At 37.4% G+C, this 22,504-nt stretch overlaps 1 protein-coding gene across 2 annotated transcripts in view; it reads right to left on the minus strand.

Moving 5' to 3' along the window:
- Positions 1-22,504, minus strand: part of ASB7 (ankyrin repeat and SOCS box containing 7) — a 48,990-nt gene that overhangs the window by 24,500 nt on the left and 1,986 nt on the right. The window contains exons 1-3 of one of the 2 annotated variants that reach the window (XM_060155511.1): positions 19,355-19,409; positions 17,054-17,178; positions 14,887-15,148 (exon numbers count right to left, since the gene is read on the minus strand). In XM_060155511.1, the coding sequence (XP_060011494.1) occupies positions 14,887-15,097 (211 nt within the window). In that variant the 5' untranslated portion in view covers positions 15,098-15,148; positions 17,054-17,178; positions 19,355-19,409. Of the gene's footprint in view, positions 1-14,886; positions 15,149-17,053; positions 17,179-19,354; positions 19,410-22,504 lie in introns of those variants that run through there. The other variant, XM_060155502.1, reaches the window with a different exon arrangement.

Below are 22,504 nucleotides of genomic sequence, written 5' to 3' on the forward strand. Positions count from 1 at the left end.
ATATACTGTTTTTTACATGCATAATTACCTTTACCAGTGATCTTTATTTGCTCTGTGAATTTGGATTACACGTGGTCCTTTTCTTTCAGCTGGAAGGACTTCTTTCAGTACTTCTCGTAAGGCAGGTCTGAGAGCAACAAATTCCCTTTATTTATCTGGGAACATCTTTATATCACCTTCACTTAAAATTTTTTTTAAAATATTCTTATTGGCTTTTACTTTTTTTAAATTAATTAATTTATTTTTGGCTGAGTTGGGTCTTTGTTGCTGCACGTGGGCTTTCTCTGGTTGCAGCAAGTGGGGGCTACTCTTTGTTGTGGTGTGCGGGCTTCTCATTGTGGTGGCTTCTCTTGTTGCAGAGCACGGGCTCTAGGTGTGAGGGCTCAGAAGTTGTGGCTCACAGACTCTAGAGCGCAGGTTCGGTAGTTGTGGTTCACGGGCTTAGTTGTTCCGTGGCCTGTGGGATTTTCCTGGACCAGGGCTCGAACCCATATCCCCTTCGTTGGCAGGCGGATTCTTAACCACTGTGGCACCAGGGAAGCCCTATCACCTTCATTTCTGAAGGACAATTTGGCTGGATTTAAAATTGCTGGTTGACTGTTATTTGTTTTCAGTAATTACAAGATGTCATCCCATTGTCTTCTGGTCACTGTTGCTTCTTATGAGAAATCAGCTGTTAATCTTATCATTGAGGGTCCCTCGTACATAATGCATCACTTCTCTAGGTGCTTTCAAGATTTTCTCTTTGTTTTTAACATTCCCCAGTTTGACAATTACATCTCTTAGATGAATATCCTACTTGGAGACACTGAGTGTCTCAGATGTATAGTTTAGCATTTTTCATCAAATATAGGAAGTTTTCAGTCATTTCTTCTTCAAATATTTTTTTCTTTCCCTTTCTCGCTTTCCCCTCTCTTTTCTGGCTCCCATTATGCCTCATGCATATATTGGTATGCTTGATAATGTTCCACAGGTCTATGGGGCCCTGAGTTGAGGCTGTGATACTGCTTGCAGCAAGCAACACAGCAGCCTCACATTTAACAGGAGACCTGGCAAATGAGACAGCCATGTGGGCTTTGATAAGCTGCTACATATTTCTGGGAATTGGGAAGGCAGATGCATGCTTAAGAAAGACCAGAGAGGACGCCAGTTATCTACTCATCCCTGGCTGAACATGAGGCCAGAAAATGGAAGCTGGGGCATACTTGTAAATTGTCTGATTATTAAATGTGTCTCATCCTATACACAGATCTCCTTGGCAAAGGGTAGAAGCCTTACCGGCTCAAATTGCTTAAGCAAAACCTCTGACCAGTTACCGGTCAAACATAAGTTATTTTGGCCATAAGATGTCTTACATATCTTATTGTTGTTGATATTTTTAAAAATTCTTTTTTCTATATGTTCCTCAGACTAGATAATGCCTATTGATAAATTTTCAAGGTCACTGATTCCTTCTTTTGCCAGCTCCAATCTGCTGTTAACCACTCTAATGAATTCATTTTAGTTACTGTACTTTCAACTCTAGAATTTCTATTTATATATATGTATATACATACATTCCCATTTTCATATATAAAATTATATGTATTCTATCTCTTTATTGATCATTCCTATTTGATTTGTCACTGTCACATGTTTTCATTTAATTCTTTGAACATGGTGTCCTTAGTTCTTTGAATACATTTATAATAGCTATTCTGAAGTTTTGTTAACTAAGTGTAACATCTGGGCCCCTTCATAAACACTTTCTATTAGCTAGTTTCATTTCTTGTGTATGAGCAATACATTCCTGTTTCTTAGCATGTCTCATAATTTTACTGAAAATTGAAGATTTTAGACTATATCATAGCACCCCTGGATTTTGAACCTCACCTCTTCCAGGTGGGCTGTTGCTGCTATTTGTTTTAGTGAATTGCCTAGACTAATTCTACATAGTCTGTCTCCCTTATAGTATACAGCCACTGACGTCTCTGCTCAGTTGTTATTATTAAAGTCTGGCTTCTAGGGGCCGCTCCTAGGAATAACTTACGTTTGACCAGTAACTGGTCAGAGGTTGTGCTTAAACAATTTGAGCCAGTAAGGCTTCCACCCTTTGCCCAAGAGATCTGTGTATAGGTTGAGACACACATTCAATAAACAGACAATTTACAATTTACAGCTTCCATTTTCTGGTCTCATGTTCAGCCAGGGGTGAGTAGATAACTGGGGCCCTCTCTGGCCTTTCTTAAGTATGTATCAGCCTTCCAAATTCCCAGAAATATGTAGTAGCTTATCAAAGCCCACATGGCTGTCTCATTTGCCAGGTCTCCTGTTAAATGTGAGGCTGCTCTGTTGCTTGCCCCAACTGGTGTTACAGCCTCAGTTACAGCCTAAGAAAGGCCAACTACTGTTGGCCTTCCCAGTTTGTTTGCCACAGTTATTTTCAACAATGCTCCAGGCATGGGGAATTTCCATGGGCTCCAAAATCAGGTCAGTCCCTTCCATCATCGAGGAGGATTCCAGCTCCCATGATAATGTGACACAGAGACTGTTGGGGAGCAGAGAGGGTAAATGGCAACTGCCACTTTGGGCTCAATTTCTTCTTTTTCAAGTTTCTTAAGGTAAAAACTTCAGTAATTGATTTAAGATGGTTCTTCTCTGCTATTCAAACATTTATAGCTATAAATTCCTAAGCACTGCTCTAGTACATCCCACAAATTCTGATATATTGTATTTTCACTATCATTCAGTTCAAAATTTGTTTAATTTCTAAATGTCTGAGTTTGTCCTAGACATGTTATTGTTGTTGATTTCTAACAGAATTCCATTGCAGTTAGGGAATATACCCTTAAGATTTCAGCCTTTTAAAATTTACTGACACGTATTTTATTGCCAGCATATGGTTTATCCTAGTGTCCACAGCATGCACACAAAAGAATGTACATTCTGAAGGTACTGGATGCAATTTTCAAAAATATTAGGTCAATGTGTTTGATAATGGTTTTTAGATTTTTCTATAGTTATTGATTTTTTATATCTAGATGTTCTATCAATTGCTGAGAGATGTTAAAATCTCCAACATTCAAGACTGTGAAACTGTCCATTTCTCCCTTTAACACATATTTTGAAGTTCCCTTCAAATTTTTTGCGTCACGTATTTTGAAGTTCTCTTCCTGGATGTATGCACATTTTATGACTATTATTCCTCCTAATGAAGTGCCCCATATGTCCCTGTGAAATGTCTCTCCTTAGTTCTGGTAATAGTCTATGTCTTGCAATCTATTTTATATGATATTAATGTAGCCACTTGGGCCTTCACATGCTTGCCATTTGCATGACATATTTCCATGATATATCCCATCCATTCATCTACTTTCAACCTACCTGTACCTTTATATTTAAAGTATTATCTTTGTAGTCAGCATGTAATTGAGTTTTGTCTACTTACCTTTCTGATAATTTCTAAATTTTAATTGGATTGTTCAGTCCATTAATGTTTAATATAATTATTGATATAGTTGAGTTTAGATTTACCATTTTATTATTTGTTTTCCATCTGTCTCCTCTATTGTCCCTCTTCTTCCCTTTACTACCATTTTTTTTCTTTGTACTATCAGAACATTTTTTAACATTCCATTTTAATGTCTCCATTGACAGTTTAGTTATACTTCTTTGCATTATCTTTTTTTTTTTTTTTTTTACTGGTTACTCTGAGGCTTGGAATATATAAACTGAACTGTTCAAAAACATTACCAGGATTTGTACAGAGGTTATTATAAGCTTCCCATTTGTGTCTAAAAGCTCAAATACTTTTGGACATTACAAAATCCTAAAAGCAGGAAAGTCAGAATTTTACAAAATATATGTATAAGCATTATACCATAATTTACTATTTATGTGATTACTCTTCTTAAAAGTTTTAGAAAGCACCAAATGCAATTAGCTAAGTTACACAGGCACAGGCACTGCTTGGAGTTCTAAAAACCAGTTATGCATTGTGCCATGTTATTATAGGAAAAAAAAGCAACAATGGAGGAAATAAAAAATCTAGACAAAAACCTAAAACTTGACTAATAATTCAACACAGAACAAAGAGCCAGAAAGTCAGATGGTATAATGTTCCCAAACAGAATTTCCCCAAGTAATATTACTTTTTTGTTAATGAAAAACTAAAAATTTAGAAAAGCATCAAAGCAAAAACCAGCATTCTCTAATAACTACTGTCAACACTGATGATAGACTTCTTTCAGCTTTCCTTCTATACATTTTAAAAAATTACTCGTAATTGTAATCATAGTCTAATTACTTTATTTTTCCTCTATATTTGGGCACTGAAAATGCCTCCATTTTTAAAATTATATATAATAAAGGGTAAAATTTTCATACAGAAAATAATTCCTGTACTTAAGACTGCTTCCTTGGAATAAATTAATAGAAGTAGATATATTGGCAAAAAAATCTCCCATTTCTCAGGATCTAACATACTACTAAACTTCTTTCCACAACTGCTTTAATAAACTTCTACCATCAATGTTCCTGTTTCATCACATTTGGGATTACCATTTGTAAAATCTTTCATTTTTGAAAAGCTAAAAATAATTTCTCACAATTCTGCTATGGATTTTTCTAATCACTTATTTCTTTCATTTATTTTCTTGTGTTTCATCAAGAGGATTTTACCTACTGTACCAAGAGGAGACCTGAGACACTTATCAGGTGTCTCATCTCAGGTTCCTCCAGGGATGTGTTTTATGGAATTAACTTCTGGAGCTTCAGCTGACCGCCCTCCAGGTCAGTCTGCATAAACACTGAATCTGAAGATAAATAAACACACTAGCTAATATAGGGTCTCTTAATGTTACTCTCTTGAAATGTCCAGTGTAGTATTAGAATTTTCAGAAAGATTCAAAATGGGAAAATGAATATAGTAATAGTGGGTTTCTTAAAATTCACACTCTTATAGTAGTGACTCTTCCCCATAATTCCAACAGCACACTAACCTGGTCAGAAAGACTACCAGGATTTGGACAGAGGTACTATTATATGCATCACATTTGTGTTTAGAAACACTAATATTTTTGGACATTATAAAACCCTAAGTGTTCATCATTTTGAAGCAGGATACTTGAAAGTAAAGCAGCAAAATATCACTTATCTGCATAGGCCAACATTTTGTATCTACAAGGTCTAATATGTCTACTAGTCACGTGTGGCTACTGAGCACTTGAAACGTGGCTAGCGTGACTGCGGAACTGAATTTTTTGTTTACTTTAAATGTAAATACAGGCACATATTTTATTGCACTTCACTTTATTGCACTTCAGAGATACTGACTGCAATTTTTACAAATTGAAGGTTTGTGGCAACCCCTCCTAGATCAAGTCCATCGGTGCCATTTTCCAACAGCATTTGCTCACTTTCTGTCTCTGTATCACATTAGGATAATTCTCAAAATATTTCAAACTTTTTCATCATTATTCTACTTGTTATGGTGATCAGTGATCTTAGATGTGACTATTTTAATTATTTAGGGTTGCCATGAATCACGCCCATAATAAGACAGCGAACTTAATCAATACATGCTGTTATGTGTTCTGACTGCTCCACCAACCAGCCGTTCCCCAGTCTCTCTCCCTCTCCTCAGGCCTCCCTGTCCCCTGGGACACAACAATATTGAAATCAGGCCTTTAACTGTTCAAATGAAGAGTCACATGTCTCTCACTTTAAATCAAAAGCTAGAAATGATTACACTTAGTGAGGAAGGCATGTTGAAAACTGAGATAGGCCAAAAGCTAGGCTTCTTGTGCAAAACAGGTAGACAAGTTGTGAATGCAAAGGAAATGTTCTCAAAGGAAATTAAAAGTGCTAATCCAGTGAACACAGGAATAATAAGAAAGCAGAGCACCCTTTTTGCTGATATGGAGAAAGTCTGAGTGGGCTGAATAGAAGATCAAACCAGCCATGACATTCCCTAATTTAGCCAAAGTCTAATTCAAAGCAAGGCCCTAACTCTCTTCAATTATGTGAAAGCTGAGAGAGGTGAGGAAACGTCCAAAGAACAGTCTGAAGCTAGCAGAGGTTGATTCACGAGGTTCCAAGAAAGAAGCCAACTCCATAACATCAAAATGCAAGGTGAAGCAGCAAGTGCTGATGTAGAAGCTGCAACAAATTATCCAGAAGATAATTAATGAAGGTGGCTACACTAAACAACAGTGTTTCAATATGGATGAAACAGCGTTATATTGGAAGAAGATGCTACCTAGGACCTTCATAGCTAGAGAAGAGAAGTCAAAGCACGGCTTCCAAGTTTCAATGTTAGGAGTTAATGTAGCTGGTGACTTTAAGTTGAAGCCAGTGTACATTTACCATGCCCAAAACCCTAGTGCCCTTAAGAATTCTACCAAATCTACTCTGCCTGTGCTCTATAAATGGAACAACAAAGCCTGGATGACAGCACATCTGTGTACAACACAGTTTACTGAATATATAAAGTTCGACGTCGAGATCCACTGCTCAGAAATAAAGACTCCTTTCAAAATATTACTCCTCATTGACAATGCACCTAGTCATCCAAGAGCTCTGATAGAGATATACAATGAGATTAATGTTGTTTTCATGCCTAACACAATATCCATTCTGCAGTCCATGGATCAAGGAGTAATTTCGACTATGAAGTTTTATTATTGAAGAAATACATTTCCTAAGGCTACAGCTGCCATAATTAGTGATTCCTCTGATGGATTTGGGCAAAGTAAATTGAAAACTCTTTGGAAAGGATTCACCATTCCAGATGCCATTAAGAACATACATAATTCATGGGAAGGGGACAAAATATCAATACTAACAAGAGTTTGGAAGAAGTTGATTCCAACCCTCATGGATGCCTCTGAGGGGTTCAAGACGTCAGTGCAGGAAGTAACTGCAGATTACTTAGCAAGAGAACTAGAATTAGAAGTGGAGCCTGAAGATATGACTGAATTGCTGCAATCTCATGATAAAATTTTAACAGGTGAGGAGCTGCTTCTCAGGGATGAGCAAAGAAAGTGATTTCTTGAGATGGAATTTACTCTCAGTGAAGATGCTGTGGAGGTTGTTGAAATCACAATAAAGGATTTAGAATACTACATAAACTTAGTTGATAACGTAGCAGTAGGGTTTAAGAGAATTGACTCCAATCTTGAAAGCAGTTCTGCTGTGGATAAAATGCTATCAAACACACTGCATGCTACAGAGAAATCATTCGTGAAAGGAAGAGTTAATCAATGGTGGCAAACTTCATTTTTGTCGTATTTTAAGAAATTGCCACTCCAGCCTTCAGCAACCACCACCCTGGTCACTCAGTAGCCATCAACATGAGGGAAGATCCTCCACCAGCAAAAAGATTATGACTCACTGAAGGCTCAGATGATGGTTAGCAATTTTTTAGCTATAAAGTATTTTTTAACTAAGATATGTACATTGTTTCTTTAGACACTGGGAAACCAAAAAATTCATGTGACTTCCTCTGTTGCAATATTCGCTTTATTGTGGTGGTCTGGAACCAACCCTCAGTATCTCTGAGGTATGCCTGCTGCCACACGTGCTATAGACAGCACAGGTTTAGATTAAACTAAAGAGAGCCTCCCTTTTTTTTTTCCTTTTGGAATATAGCCAGTATTAGCGATTCAAGTCAAACTTGCTCATTTCCTCAATGAAACTGGATTTCTCCCAAGCAGCAGCAAGCGTACTTCACATACCTGCTCCACAACCAGGCTTCCCTCTGTGGTCACATGGCTGTCACCACAGCACAGAGACAGGCAACCTCTTAGCTCTGAGTTTTGAAAGCTCTGTGTGATCACTCATTGGTGGTTTCATGGTGCAGGTGTACACATTTAATTATAAGATCTGCTCCTTTAATGTACTTGAGATTAAAAATTTCTGGTAGGGTAAATGGCTGATATTAAACATCTATATCCTTTCTTCTTTTCAATTGCTTTGGCTATCTTTCCCCTGCTCATTCAGTAAATGACAACTCTTTTTTTTCTTCCTGATCCTCAGCCCCCAAACCTATTATTCTTAATTTCTTTCCCTCTCACCTCATAGCCCATCTATCAGCACATACTCTTGACTCTATTTTCAAAATATATCCAGAATCCGACCACTTCTCAACACATCCACTGCTATCATGTAGCCCAAGCCACGAACATCTCTCACCTGAGCTATTCCAAAGCGTCCGGACAGGTTTTCCTACTTCTCCTCTGCTCCTCCACAATCTATCTTCCTCAGAGCAGCCAGAGTAAACCCTTAAGTAAGTTCATATTGTTGCTCAGTTGAGAAGTAGTCAATGCCACCCCCATTCTCACTCAGAACAAAGTCCAAAGTCTTTTCCATGCCTTCTAGGAGCTACAGAACATGTCAGCTGACTCTCTTTAGCCCTGTTTGCCCCCCTCTCCCATTATTCTGCTCCAGCCACCGTCTTCCGGGCTTTTTCTTGAAAGTGCTAAGCATGTTCCCAGCCTAGAGGTTTTACTTTAACACTTTTACTTTAACACTTTTCTCCCAGATACACACATGGTTTGGTCTTCGTTTCTTTCAGGCCTCAGCTAACATGTCACATTAGAGGCATTCCCTGAATACCTAATTTAAAACAGAAGCCTGTACCTCTTTATCCCTTCTCTGCTTCCTTTTTCTTCATGACTTGATATCATATATTTACTGTCAACTACTGAAATGTAAGTGCCACGACAGCAGGGACTTTGTTACTGTATTCCCAGCCCTCAGAACAGTGCCTGGCACATAGCAGTGCTCAATAAATACGTGTGGGGTGCAAGGAAATGAGGCTGCAGTCCTGACCAGGCAGCAGTGCCTGAGGTCTTGGGCCCTTTCACTAAGCTCCCAATACTACACCCAGTGAGCTTTCTACAACACACAGCTGTTTCTCCCACTCCTCTCTGTCAAATGGCTCACTACTGTCCCCCAAATAAATGACCAGATATGCTCCAATCATACTGAATTTTCTTCAGTTCCTAAAACCAAACATGCTCCCTTTCTTCTTCAGCCCTTTACTCAGTGTCTTCTGTGTTTGAAAGAACCCCACACCTCCACCCTTCCAGCACCCCATGCAGCCTCACCTTTCAAGAACTTGATGCAAACCATGCCTTCTCTAGTAAGCCTTCCATGCCACTCCCACCACCTTTGCCCCAACAAATGGGGTGGTCTTTTATACACGGCGCTTAGCTCACTCTGCTGGGACTGCATTGTTTTCTTACAGGTCATACAGAATCATGGTTAAGACAATGGGTTTGAATCCTGGCTCTACAATTTATGAAGTGAATGACTGTGAGCAAATTACTTACCATCCTGTGGCTCAGTTTTCTCAGTGGAAAAATTACTACTTACCCTCACAGAATAGTTGTGAAGAATTAGGCTGATACTAAATGCTCAACAAATGTTGGCTACAAATCCATCCACCCACTAAACTATGAAGTGCCAGAAGGCGAGCACAATGATTACGTCCATATCTCAGGGCCTGGCCAGAGCATGGCATACGTTACGTGCCCAATAAATATTTGCTGAATAAATATAAGAATAAGTGACCAACTGGCCACCTCATCCTCATCTAACTATCTATATGAATTCTATCTCGGCACAGAGGTGGGGGAGGGGAGAGAGGAAAAGAGGAAGGTGAACCCTTGTTTCTTGTGCATTTCTTTGCTCACTTTCCCATATTTGAATCTTTGACTGCATTTCACCTTAATGTCCATCACAAAATAAACGTATTAACAGGAGGGGATCAATCTAACTGGAAGTTTATAAGCTCTTAAAGAAACTGTGGTTTAAGGAAAAGAGCAGGTATGATGAATTCAGGGACTTTTCTAATCCCACCTGGCCCATTTTCAATCAATATTTTTTAATAAAAAGAAAAGGATCAGGGGTTTCCCTGGTGGCGCAGTGGTTGAGAGTCTGCCTGCTAATGCAGGGGACACAGATTCGAGCCGTGGTCTGGGAAGATCCCACATGCCATGGAGCAACTGGGCCTGTGAGCCACAACTACTGAGCCTGCGCGTCCGGAGCCTGTGCTCCGCAACGAGAGAGGCCGTGATAGTAAGAAGCCCGCGCAGCGCGATGAAGAGTGGCCCCCGCTTGCCACAACTAGAGAAAGCCCTCGCACACAGACGAAGACCCAACACAGCAAAATTAATTAATTAATTAATAAACTCCTACCCCAATATCTTCTTTAAAAAAAAAAGAAAAAAGAAAAGGATCAGCCTTGTCTCTGTAAGGCTGGGGAACAATTATTTTAGATAACTTGTGTTTGTTTCCTCTTTCTCTCTCTCATTGAGAACAGTACAGATACAGGTTCTGTCCTCATGAAGCCTCAGACTAACAAGAATAGAATTAAATAGAATACTACAAAAATAATTTATTATTCTTGTGATAGGAACTACAATAAAAAGGTACAGAGCCCGATAGTATCACACGATAGAAGGATCTGACCAAGTCCAGATGGTAAGGGAAGGTTTCCCTGAGAAAGTGTAGGGAGAGGTGAGGGAGAGGCAGGCAGGAGCCAGGCGAAGGTGGCAGCAGTGCAGGGAGCAGAGGGACCCCAGCAGGTCCTGGGCACACGCCTCTGAGCTCAGTGAGTCTGAAAGAATGCAGATGGGCTGCGGCTCAAAGACAAGCTGGAAAGATATCGCAGAGGAGCAGACGCTGCAGGGCCGTGTAGGTCACATTAAGGACTCAATATTGTCCCAAGAGAAATGGGAAACCACCGACGGATTTTAAAAGGAAATATTTTAATTGCCATTTTTAACAGATCACTCCATTTAGAGACTGGTTGGAAGGGGGCAGGACTGGAAGCAGGGATGACAGGGACATCATAACCGTCCTGGTGAGGAACAAGGTTTCCTTGCCTAAAGGTGGGGCAGTGCATCCAACGAAAGGAAGTGAAAAGATCTGACAACTGTTTAGAAGGATGGTTTCTAGATTTCTGGCACAGCAGTCATAGGCTGTAGTGCCATCTACTGCAAAAGAACACGGTCAAAGCAGCAGCTCATGCTGCGCTGTGCTGTGAGCCACAACTGTGGAGAAGCTGAACAGGCAGCTGGGTACACTGGTCTAGAAATCAGAAGCCAGGCCTAGACTAAATACAGAGCAAGTCTAAGCATCACATGTGGCCAACGGGAGCAAGGAGGAGGAAGTCTCCTCTCCTATTTGTGTTTCCAAATTGATACATAATGTGCTATTAAAAACTACTCCCTGAATCTCTTATTGTACTAGGGTAAAAGGAGGAAGTAAAAGGTGCTATACAAGAATAAGTGAGGGGCTTCTGCAAAATATGTAATTTTGTTGTTTTACAATTTTATATGGAAATGTAAAGTGCTAAGAATAGCCAAGACAGCCTTAAAGAACAAGGAGAGGAGATTTGCTCCCCCAGATATTAAAACGTATTAGAGAATAATAATAATTTACAACAATATTATACTGACTCAGGGATATAACAACAGACAATAGAACTAACGGAACCATGTGTATATAAAAACTTTATACCTGAGTTGGCAAGACATAACAATGAGGAAAGAAAGGATGATTTAGGCTACCTTTATGTATGCAATTGTACCTGACCACCTCATGTTATACACCAAAACCAATTCTGGATAGATTAAAGACCTAAATGCCATGAAACATTTTAGAAAAAAATATAGGCAAATAATGACCCTGTGGTATGATGTACAAGACACAAAAAGCACAAACCATAAGCCAAAAGAAAAATACAGTTTACCTACTTAAAATGCAAACTCTGCTCCCAAAAAACAAGCAAAACAACAATGCGGAAAAGCTACAAGCTGGGAGAAGACTGTTGCAACATATAACTAACAGCAGAGAATACATAAACAACTCCTACAAGTCATAAGAAAAAGACAAGCAAGCAGCCCAGTCTTGCAATGCTTTGTTACTCATATGTCATTTTCGGGAAAAAAGGAGGCAAGCAAATCACACAGAGGAAGAGCAAACCACTTAGTGATACACTCCTGGCAAAGGCAGGGGACTGGGCACCCTCCCACCTGGTTAAGGGCAGAGCCATTAACAACCTTCTTTGGAGGACAATTTGTCAATATCCATCAAAACAACAACAACAAAACCTAACAACCCTTTGATGTGGCAGTTGTACTTCTTGGAATTATCCAAGAGATAAATTCACATATGTAAAAAGATTAGTCAAGGACATTCTCTGTAATACTGTTTCTAGAAGCAGAAAAATGAAAAATTAGAATGTCCAACAATGGGGAATAAGTTTAAATAAATTACATCTATACAATGGAATCAATGACAAGGATCTATCACTTAGAGAAACTGTTTTGTAAAAAAAATCAAGATGCAGAACAGACCATTAACAAAAGAGAAGCAGGCTAGAAGATGGAGGGTGGAAAATATGCACACTTATATGCACAGACTATCTCTGCAGGGACACAAAAGAATCCAGTAAGAGTGACTGCCTCTGGGAAGGAGAGGAGGGGCCAGTGCTGAAGAGCAGACATTTCCCCCTCACTGAACAGTCCGTATCACCTTTCCTTTTGTTTTTAACCATGTATATATATGTATGTGTTACCTTCTTAATAAAATGTCCTACTGAGAAAATTTCATCCACTCAAAAAATAAAAAAGAATGGTTTAAAGAAACAATAGTATATCCATACTAATAAATACTATATCTAGCAGTTGAACAGAGTAAACCTATATGTATTAATACTGAATAGGTACAAGGTTCCTTTTTGGGGTAATGAAAATGTTTTAAAATTGGCTGTGGTAATGGATGCCCAACTCTATGAATACACTAAAAGCCACTGAATTGTACACTTTAAAAGGGTGAATTGTAACGTATGTGAATTCTATCTCAATAAAAGCTGTTAAAAATATCTATACACACATACATACACAAAAAGAGAGAGGGGGATGGTGAGGAAATAGGATTCAGCAAACTGGGACCAGAGGCCGAATCCGGCACACCACTGGTTTTTATAAATATAGTTTTATCAGCACATGGCCACACTCATTCATCCACATATTGTCTATGGCTGCTTTCATGCTACAAAGGCAGAGTTGAGTAGTTAACAACAGAGACAGGAGGGCTCGCAAAGCCCCAAATCTTTACCATCTGGCCTTTTACAGAAAAAGTTTGCCAACACAATATTTAAAAAGTCTTAAGTTATATACAGCTGAGCAAAAACTAACAATTGCAGAATAATACAGTCAGTATGATATCATTTATGTTCTAAAAACCACACACAACACAATAAGACATATTTTCTATAAGTACATTTAGGAAATGATCTAGAAAGATAAGGACCAAACCAAACTCATACCCATGAGTTACGTCTGGGCAGGGGTAGGCAGATAAGGATTGGGAGTTGGCCAAAGGGGACTTTGGCTTTATTTGTAATTTATTTGAAAATGTATTTTATTTGTTTTAAGGAGACAAGTTCATACATTACCTGAGTAATTGAACTTTCTTTCTTAATTAATATTTAAAATATTTTAAAAGCAAGGCTGGCAGAAACAGAAAAGTAACAGGACTAGGTAGAATTTAAAAATGTGAGTTCTGATCTTGGTCTTAATATTACTAAGCACTGCCAGAATTTTAAGTATTCTGATCCTACACCCACTTCTTAGTTTTTTCAGCTCTTTCTCCTGGCATTCCTCTTACATTTCTCCTTCGGTGCCTTCAGAGCTGAGGTTTTCAAGTTTCAAGGTGAAATGAGATATGAGCAAGGGTGGCAGGGAGGGATGGAGGATGGCTACAAAGGAGGCACAGGCTAGCAAATGGTGGTGTCCTGTCAACAGTCAACTATTTCAGGGATATAATTCTTATTACAGGGCCACTCGGATGTGTGATGATTCCTAGTCTCAGGTATAGCAGGACTTTGCAGTAAGTCCACGCTCATAGCCTTTGTATTCCTATCTTCACATAATTCACAAGACCCTAATGAGAGCTGTGTGACTTCTAACATTTTCTGTACTTCAAATTAGTTTGCAAGTAAGTTTGACTAGTCTTGTAACAAAGTACACCATAGAAATGGAACTAAATGACTGTTAATAAGCAATCCAGGCCCTAGAATGGTACATAATGGATCCTGAGTCCCAACCAAGCTGTTTTACACCATAATTTACAAAAATAATATGGGTACAAATGACAAAATACACTTGTTCATCTTTAGGAAAATAAATTAAGTGAAAATATAATGGGAGAAAAAAGTAAACTACTTTAAGACAATTATTAGTTACTATTAATTACAGGAATGGACAGTTTTTCAAGCAAAAACATTAAATGTCAAATGTAGTTTCCAACTGCATATGTTTACACAAAATTAGACCTCAGCTAACCAATCTTGTAGGATACCTAGAAACTATGTACAATTCTAGAAAAGGCAAGTGCTCTAAAACAGTAATAAAAGCAACTAAAATTTTTTTATGAAGAGGTAAATTCAAAAGGTAGGGTATCCTGAAGGCCATGGTATTATCAGGGGGCCTGTGTCAGCTCAGTTAGCTTGAGCAAGTCTCAAAAGGGGGAGCTTGAGCAACTCTCAGTTGTTGGGACCACAGCCACTTCTGCTTCTGAAACAAAGCAACTTGACAACCTGAAGAAGGGCTGCTTTTGGTTGAAATAATCTGGGGAAATCTGGCTGTATAGAAACTAGAGTTACAAGGGGAAAAAAGCACATTCAACAAACTGATTTTTTAGACAATCTGGTTTTAAACAAGACTCAGCATAATTTTAACACATCTTCACAAAGGAGAGAATAAGAAGTAGAGTATTAGCAAAAAGAAGCATTAGAAATTATATACACAAGCACTCATATATTTTAAACTAAATAGAATTTCATTTTAAGTTTCTCCTTGGGAAAAAAGGGTTTGCTTCTAATAAACTCACCTCCATGTTCTAGAAATACTCGAACACATCTTTCCTTTCCTCTTGCTGCAGAGAAATGAAGCAGGGTCCAGCCATTAGCATCCCGGCCATTTGGAGAATAGCCTTGTTCTAACATCTTTCGTACCGTGTGAACATCCCCGGCAGCCACTGCAGCTTGAATCTGCAACTCTTCCTGGAGTTCAGGGTTCCTTCGACAATGGTGGTGTAACATCCTAGCTGAGTCCACTTTTTACAAAGGATTCATTAGGTCACAGGGATCAGCCTTGAAGGGTAGGTAGAATACATAAAATTTAGAATACTTGACACCTGACAGTGTGTTCATTAAATAGCACAGAAGTTTCCATTGCTAAATCATGTAAACTTTAGTGATGACAGTTCATACTATTATAACAAATTAACATGTATCAGTTTTGACCAAAACTTTCAGTTATTTCCCTAAGATTATAAAAGATTTCAAAAAGAAAGTGAGGCATAAAGCCCTAAAATGCCAAAACAGGCAATTTCTTCTGCAGCCTTTTGTAAACTCAAAGCAAACACCAATGAACACAACATTTATTTTAGGTAAAATGGAAAGTGATGCTAGGCAGCTGAAGATGGAGACAACAGAGGAAGCAAATGAGTACTTGTCTTAGGAGTTCGCATTTACCTGATGCACACGGAAAATTTAAGTTATAAACCATTCAAGGATTCTATCACAGATCAGTGAGTACATATCGAGTATCAAATGGACAATTCATAAATTAGGACTAAAGACCTCCAGCTATGAGAAGTAGTCTAAAATTTTAAAAAAGCAAAAACCTTTAGGCTGGTCCCCTAAAGTATTTCAACAATATTTTATTTTTAGCCCCAAAGAGTGGAAAGTTGGGGGGAAGGGGAAGTGGGTGGGGTTTAAGTAAATTAGAGGAAAATGTGTAGATTATATTTACTTTCCTTTTGTTTCTGTCTCTTTCTATCCTCCCCACTTTATGTCCTCTGAGGCACGATTTACTACTTCTCTTTTTCTGCCACATTTCTTTTGCACTTATTTAATTTCCATTTTCCAGAAGTTTTATTCTACAAATACTCAAAGTAGCAAGATCATACAAAATATTTAAAAACTAAAGGAATCTAATCAATCTGTTGATTAACCACATGAAAAAGGTAAAAGCAGTATATAGAATTCTAACACTCTCTAATAGGTCACAAACGAGGTGTGTACTCAAACTCAATGTAAAATGAGATCTCCTTCATGCAAACAGGGAAGTCCAAACTGAACTGGTGAAAAGTTACATCTTATATGTGTGTATACAAAAACTTTTTTAGTGCATTTTTAAGCTTTTAAATACATACAGAAACTTAAACTACATAATTCTAGGAAGCCATTCCATCTGGGCTAACTTTAAGGTATAGATTAAACTCACCTCCTAATTAGTAGCTTCCACTTCTAAAAATAAAAAATTATGTGAAAGTCCTTTAAAGACATTCTGGTCTCATATGTAGGTTAGACATCTTGGGATAATCTTGTTACCAATAATAGTTTACCTTGTAAAACTTCTCCTTATAGACTGTACAAAGGTCAACTTAAGCCTAACTTAGGTCATAACTTAGGTCATATTATCACAGCTTAATAGTATAATCACATATCCTACCTTGTTTCATACATAGAAAATGGTTATTACAAAACTCCTAAGTATCACTACTAAGTAATGTAATTTAAAAATATCAGGCTATCTCCTCAAGGAAAATTGGGAAATTAGAAATTTCCTGACAATTTGTTTTCTTAATAAACGTGATTTCCCCCATCTCTTCACTTACTTTTTCAACTGACACTAAAATTAAGTCTCTTGTCTTAGAAATTTTAAAACCAAGAATCCTTTTGGAATAGGTTTTTGCTTATTTTTAGCATTATAAGGAAAGATGAAGACCATTAGAAGGAGTTAATAGAAACTACTACCATATACTCAAAACAATCATCTTTAACAGATTTTTCTTTTTTAATTGGGATGATCACCTTGGCACTTAAGGCATACTATGCAAGGAAAAAGATTCAAACAATATCAAACAAACCTGGATTTTCTTTTAGCAAGTGCTGTGTTTAGTATGAATTAGGTGATCTGAAGGAGAAATAAAAGCTAAATGGATTTTCCCCCAGAACAGCACAGATGACCTATGACCCTCAGTCACTTACCTTACGGGAAGAATGCCCCTTTTCCTGATACGTGGATTGCCTAATAACCATTGTGCACATACAGCATCGTGAGTAGGGGGCTCAGAGTGTGTCCAGATTCCACTGTCAATGAGCTCTTTCTTAACCTAAAAACGAATGAAATAACAATCACGGGAAATTTTCTAAAAAAATAAAGAAACATAGCTGCCTGAGTAGTCTACCTTTTGATGAGCTTATATTTTAGCACTTTACAACAAACTTACAGAGCAAAGAAAGAACTTAAATCAATGCTTAGAAAAAATGATCTCAAATCTACATTAACCCGCAAGGTGGTACAGGATATGACTTATTTTCAGGAATTTTTTTTTTTCTAAAAAGGCAGGGTTTTTTTTTTAATGAATAAGGAAAATAATAAATCACACACTTGGAATTTGGATGCAAACACAAATTCTTCTTTTTGCTCTATTCAAAATATATTTTCAGTACTGAATTACTTTTTAATTGACATCGCAAGTTTCTTACTCTTTCTAAACAATTAAAATGAGAATATATCTGCATTCAATACAATAGGTGGCCAGGGTCAAAATGAAATCTATGACAACTAAAAGGAGATTTTCTTTAAATGCTGGTTCTTCAAACATGCAAAAGGCATCACGTTAATAATTTTGAAACTTTTTTATTCCTTTATGCATACACCAAACTAGGTAAAAGATTAACAGTCTTGCCAGCTTCTCCATATGGATTCTGAAAAAATTCTCTACAACTAAAAGAATAGGGATCTTTCTCCATGTCAGATAAATCCTAGATCTGTGAATTCCATTAAGGTTAACACAGGCAAAGTGACTTCCATGCATTACACCAGAATCCCTCTAGGAATTACTCACTGGGAGAACTGCCACCCCATCCCAGTGGGGTGGATGTGCTAATAAGCCCTCCATCACTTAAACAAGGAATGGTCAAGCTGCCTGGCAACCTGATGAGCTATGGAGAAAAGTGACAGTCATAGGTGGTGGTGGCTACAGACCAGAATTTTCAACCAATCCAAATTAGTATGGTCTACTTTGAACCTTTCCTCTTTTCACACCTTATTTTTCCTTGTCAAATTTCTTCAAGGAAGGCCAAAGACTTTGCAAACATGCACTTGGAAATAAATAATATTTGGTTTAAAACTCTGCTTAACACTTCTAACTGAACTAGGCATGATCAGAACAACTCCTACATGGCAAGCTGTAAAAAATGCACAGTTATCCTTACAGAAATGGCTGATTCTAAGACTGGGCAAGAAATATAGAAGATGAGCCTAGAGCATCTCACAGTGCCAAAAAGCAAAGAAGTGCTCCAAGAAAAATGCAATGATGGGGGTATGTCAAAGGGACACAGGAGCCAACCAAAAGAGCTCTCAATAGCCAAGATGGAACAATTCGAACAAGAAGATAGTCAAAGTACTATTAGAGTCTAACCCAAAGTACAGAATAAATATCAATAAGTCTGTATTGATATAAATAACTAATTAAATTTTTAAAGGGGGAGAAGAAACAAATCTCCTGTGCAAAATTCCAAATAATTTGTGTAAATTCTCTCCCCTCAAGGAGGTGGAGCACAACTCCTCTCTCCTTAAATGTGACTTCCTTTCAAAGAGGATAGTATGGGGGAGGGGGGAAGAAACTTTACAGTGGGAAACCTGAAAAACACTGCCTCAGCCAGGTGATCATGGTCAAAATCAAGAGTGCCAAGTCATGTTGTTAGTATGATATGATGAAAATGGCAATTTACCTCTGTGCTCTTTCTCCCCCAAACCCATAGACCTAGCCTAATCATGAGGAAAATATCAGACTAATTCCAATTGAGGGGCATTCTACAAAATATCTGACCAGTACTCTTCAAAATGTCAAGGTCATCAAAAGCAAGGAAACAAAGAAGTCTGAGAAACAGTCATAGCCAAGAGGAGCCTAAAGAAACGACTAAATGGAATGTGATATCCTTGATGGGATCCTAGAACAGAAAAAAAGATATTAGGTAAAAACTAAAGAAATCTGAATACAGTATGGGTTTTAGTTAATAAGAATGTTCATTACTGGTTCATTAATTGTGGCAAACGTATCTATTAATATAAGATGTTAATTAGGGGAAGGTGAGTGTGCAGTATATGGGAATCCTGTATTACCTTTGCAATTTTTCCATAAATCTAAAACTGTACTAAAATAAAAAATGCAAACCAATGTCTCCAATGATGAGCCTGCAGCATTTCCACAAAGGAACATGTGATTACTTCACATGTGAGCTACACCTACAGTGCAAGAATGAACACCACTGAAGCCTTACTTCTAAGTGCGCCCTGCCTCCCAAGAAAAGTGGAGACGACCCTCTACGGTCTTGAGTCTTTAAGAGTCCTTGTTCTTGTTGTTGCTTTCCATATAGCCATCATCACTTCCATGAATGCAGTGGAGTGGTGGGGAGGACATGTGAGGTGGGGGTTGAGAAGAATATGAAATGGTATTAATTTATTAATAATATCAAGAAAGGCTTTGTTAAAAGTCAAAGTGACTCAACTATTTCTCTCTTATAAGAAAGATGCACAAACAATAGTAACTTGTGATAATCCCACATGGTCTGCTTCAATTAGACAAATGAAAGTCTACTGAGTGCCTGACACATGCCTGGCATACTACTAGGCTTTGGCCACTGGTATTATTCCTGGGTAGAACTTTAATAGAGAGTTCTGCATACTTCAAATGAATCAAATACTCCTAGAATGGTTAAGATCCTTTTTCTCTTTTCTGACAATACCAAGCTCTATAAATAATAACCATAGGTTTAAACCAAAAAAGCGCTTCAGTCTCTATGGGAAAAAACACAGACACACACATAACATGCACACATGACCCCTGTCAACTGCATACCTTAAATTATGAAGGCCAATGACTTATTAGCAAAACATCCTAATAGTTCAAAGCATCAGATGAGTTAATTTCATCCTGGTGTAATTTTATGAGAGTTTGTACTTACTAGAGTAGAACCATCCATGTATATATAAGTACAGGGAAAAAAGACTATTGAACTTAGTAAATATAATATCCAGTGGTAAAGTTACCTATTAAAAACTACAAAGGAAGCCCAGAGATGAGAATGGAAAAAAGTCTATTCCCCCTCAAAAAGTGCAAGTTTGAAAGTCTGATAGCTCATGGTAGTGACCTATAAAATAAAAAAATACGGCAAAGGAGGCAATTTTCTAAATAAACATATGTACAATGTAAGTTGACTCAGAATGACTAAAACTCTGAGGGTACAATCTTTAGAAATCCCATTCTAGGTTTCACAGTCAGAAAAAGAAAAAAAAACATACTAACAAGGAAGACTTCAGAATTATGTATCAAAATGAGCTGCTTCCCAATGTATATCACTTTTAGATAAGATTTTACTGCCCAATGTTAATGGTGTGTTTAAATTTTACGAATTCATCTTTTCTACTCTACACTTTTCTTACAAAAGAAAACAATCTAGGCATCCGAGCTTTTATACTGTTGACTGTATTAGAAACTATAAATTTAGGAATTAAAATGTTGCCATCTAATTTCTATATAGATGCCAAGTGAACCTCATTAAGTTAAAACCAAAGCTTCTTGCTTCATATAATTAAAAGAAATCTATATTCACAGAATAAAGAATAAAATAGCTATAAAACAAAATATATTTAAGATCTGTCTAAAATTATATAACTTCCACCGAATTTGCCCACATGTCCCCAGTTTCCTTTGACATAAATGATTAGTCATTAATGGCTTTTTACATATTATTTTCACTAAAAGGCCACACATTTTTTTGATTAAGTGACACACATTAGAACTGTGCTTTCAGATTTCACACAAACTAGAAACAAGATAACAGCTTGCTACTCAAAAGAAGAAATAAGCATTTCTTTGCAGAGTAAACAGAGATACAGGCTGGAAAGGAAAGAAAATCAGCAACTCCAAGGATACTGGCCCTGAGGAGAGAAAAAAAAACAAAAAACAAAAAAACCAATAGTTCACAAGTCCTAAGAAGGAAGATGGGTGCAGAAACACTACAATGCCCGAAGTGTGCAACATGGGTGAGATAGATGTTAACGAGGTCTACTCATATAACTAAGAGCCTGGAACCCAAAATGAAGTAGAAGTGTTATTTTAGTAACACTCAACAAAGCACCATAGTGTTTATGTTCCAAAACAAGTGAGGGTATCCCTTCAAATTACTGGGCCTCCAAATAACATAAGGAGTTATTATCATGCAAGACTTAATCTATAAGTCTCCTAAGTTCTAACAGAAAGACCAACAAATTTCATGAAACGTGGACAAGGCAATAGAGGAAATTTCATAATTCACCTACCCAGACCCAATTCAAAGCATAAATCACAAGTATTATAAATGATGAAGTCTTGTCAATCTTATCTCATTAACCCATGTCTGGCATTACCACCTTAGCAACCTCATGTCGGTACCTAAGTTTGTAAGAAATGAGACAAGCATTCCACATAAGGCATGCCTTCTGTTGAGAATGAAATGAAAGGCTAAAAGTCACGTATTAGATATGCTTATAGAAACTACCTGACTTTAGACTTTTTAGGGTCAGTATGTACTTCTGTGTTATCAAATAAAGAGATATTGTACGTGTCATAATTGTGAATGGCACCACTTTAGGTATGAAGAAAATAAGTACTGGCCATAGCATACTCAAAATACAACACTTCAATTAAAATCAGTGATTCTTCCTATGTGATCATAAATCTTACTTGGTTACCAAAAAAATTGGGTATTTAAAATTTTTTTTCCTTTCAAAACAATGTGACTGACAACAGAATTAACACAAAGTTAACTACCAGATTGAAAAAGATAAACTACCTAACTGGCGATGTTGGTAACGAAGTACTAAATTAAATATTTTACATGACTGGCATAACCTAGACCAAATACTCTCAATCATGCTAATATTAAGAACAGATGCTGACAATTTATATATATTCTGTAATCTTAGAAAAATCATTAAAAGCTGAGAGGATCAACGAAACATTATTTAAACAATGAGAATGAACTCACTGGAAACCAGAGGAAAGCAGTGTTCCTCTCTTTACCTTACATACTTGACTCAGCACAGGTGATAATATCCCTCAGAAATGAAAACATGCTAGAGTTCAATCTAAAGCAGAAATATATTTAACTGAGAAGGCCTGAATAAAAAATACATAATTCATTTTTATCTTAAAAACATATTTCAAGTATTTTAGCATTTTTTAAAAGTTCTAAAGGAATCATTAGGCATTTCTCTAGTGATTCACATATTTAAATAATGAAAGACGCATTCTACCTAGCTTTTACTGAAATGAAGTGGACCCTACATATACATACAAAGGGTGCCCTAAATGCTCACTGTGTAATAGTCATTGGTAGATACTGATTTTAAATCCCATTCAGTAGCATACGCTCTCATTTTGGTGTCCA

The sequence above is a fragment of the Lagenorhynchus albirostris genome, chromosome 1 (genome assembly GCF_949774975.1).
Source record: "Lagenorhynchus albirostris chromosome 1, mLagAlb1.1, whole genome shotgun sequence".
Lineage (NCBI taxonomy): Eukaryota > Metazoa > Chordata > Mammalia > Artiodactyla > Delphinidae > Lagenorhynchus > Lagenorhynchus albirostris.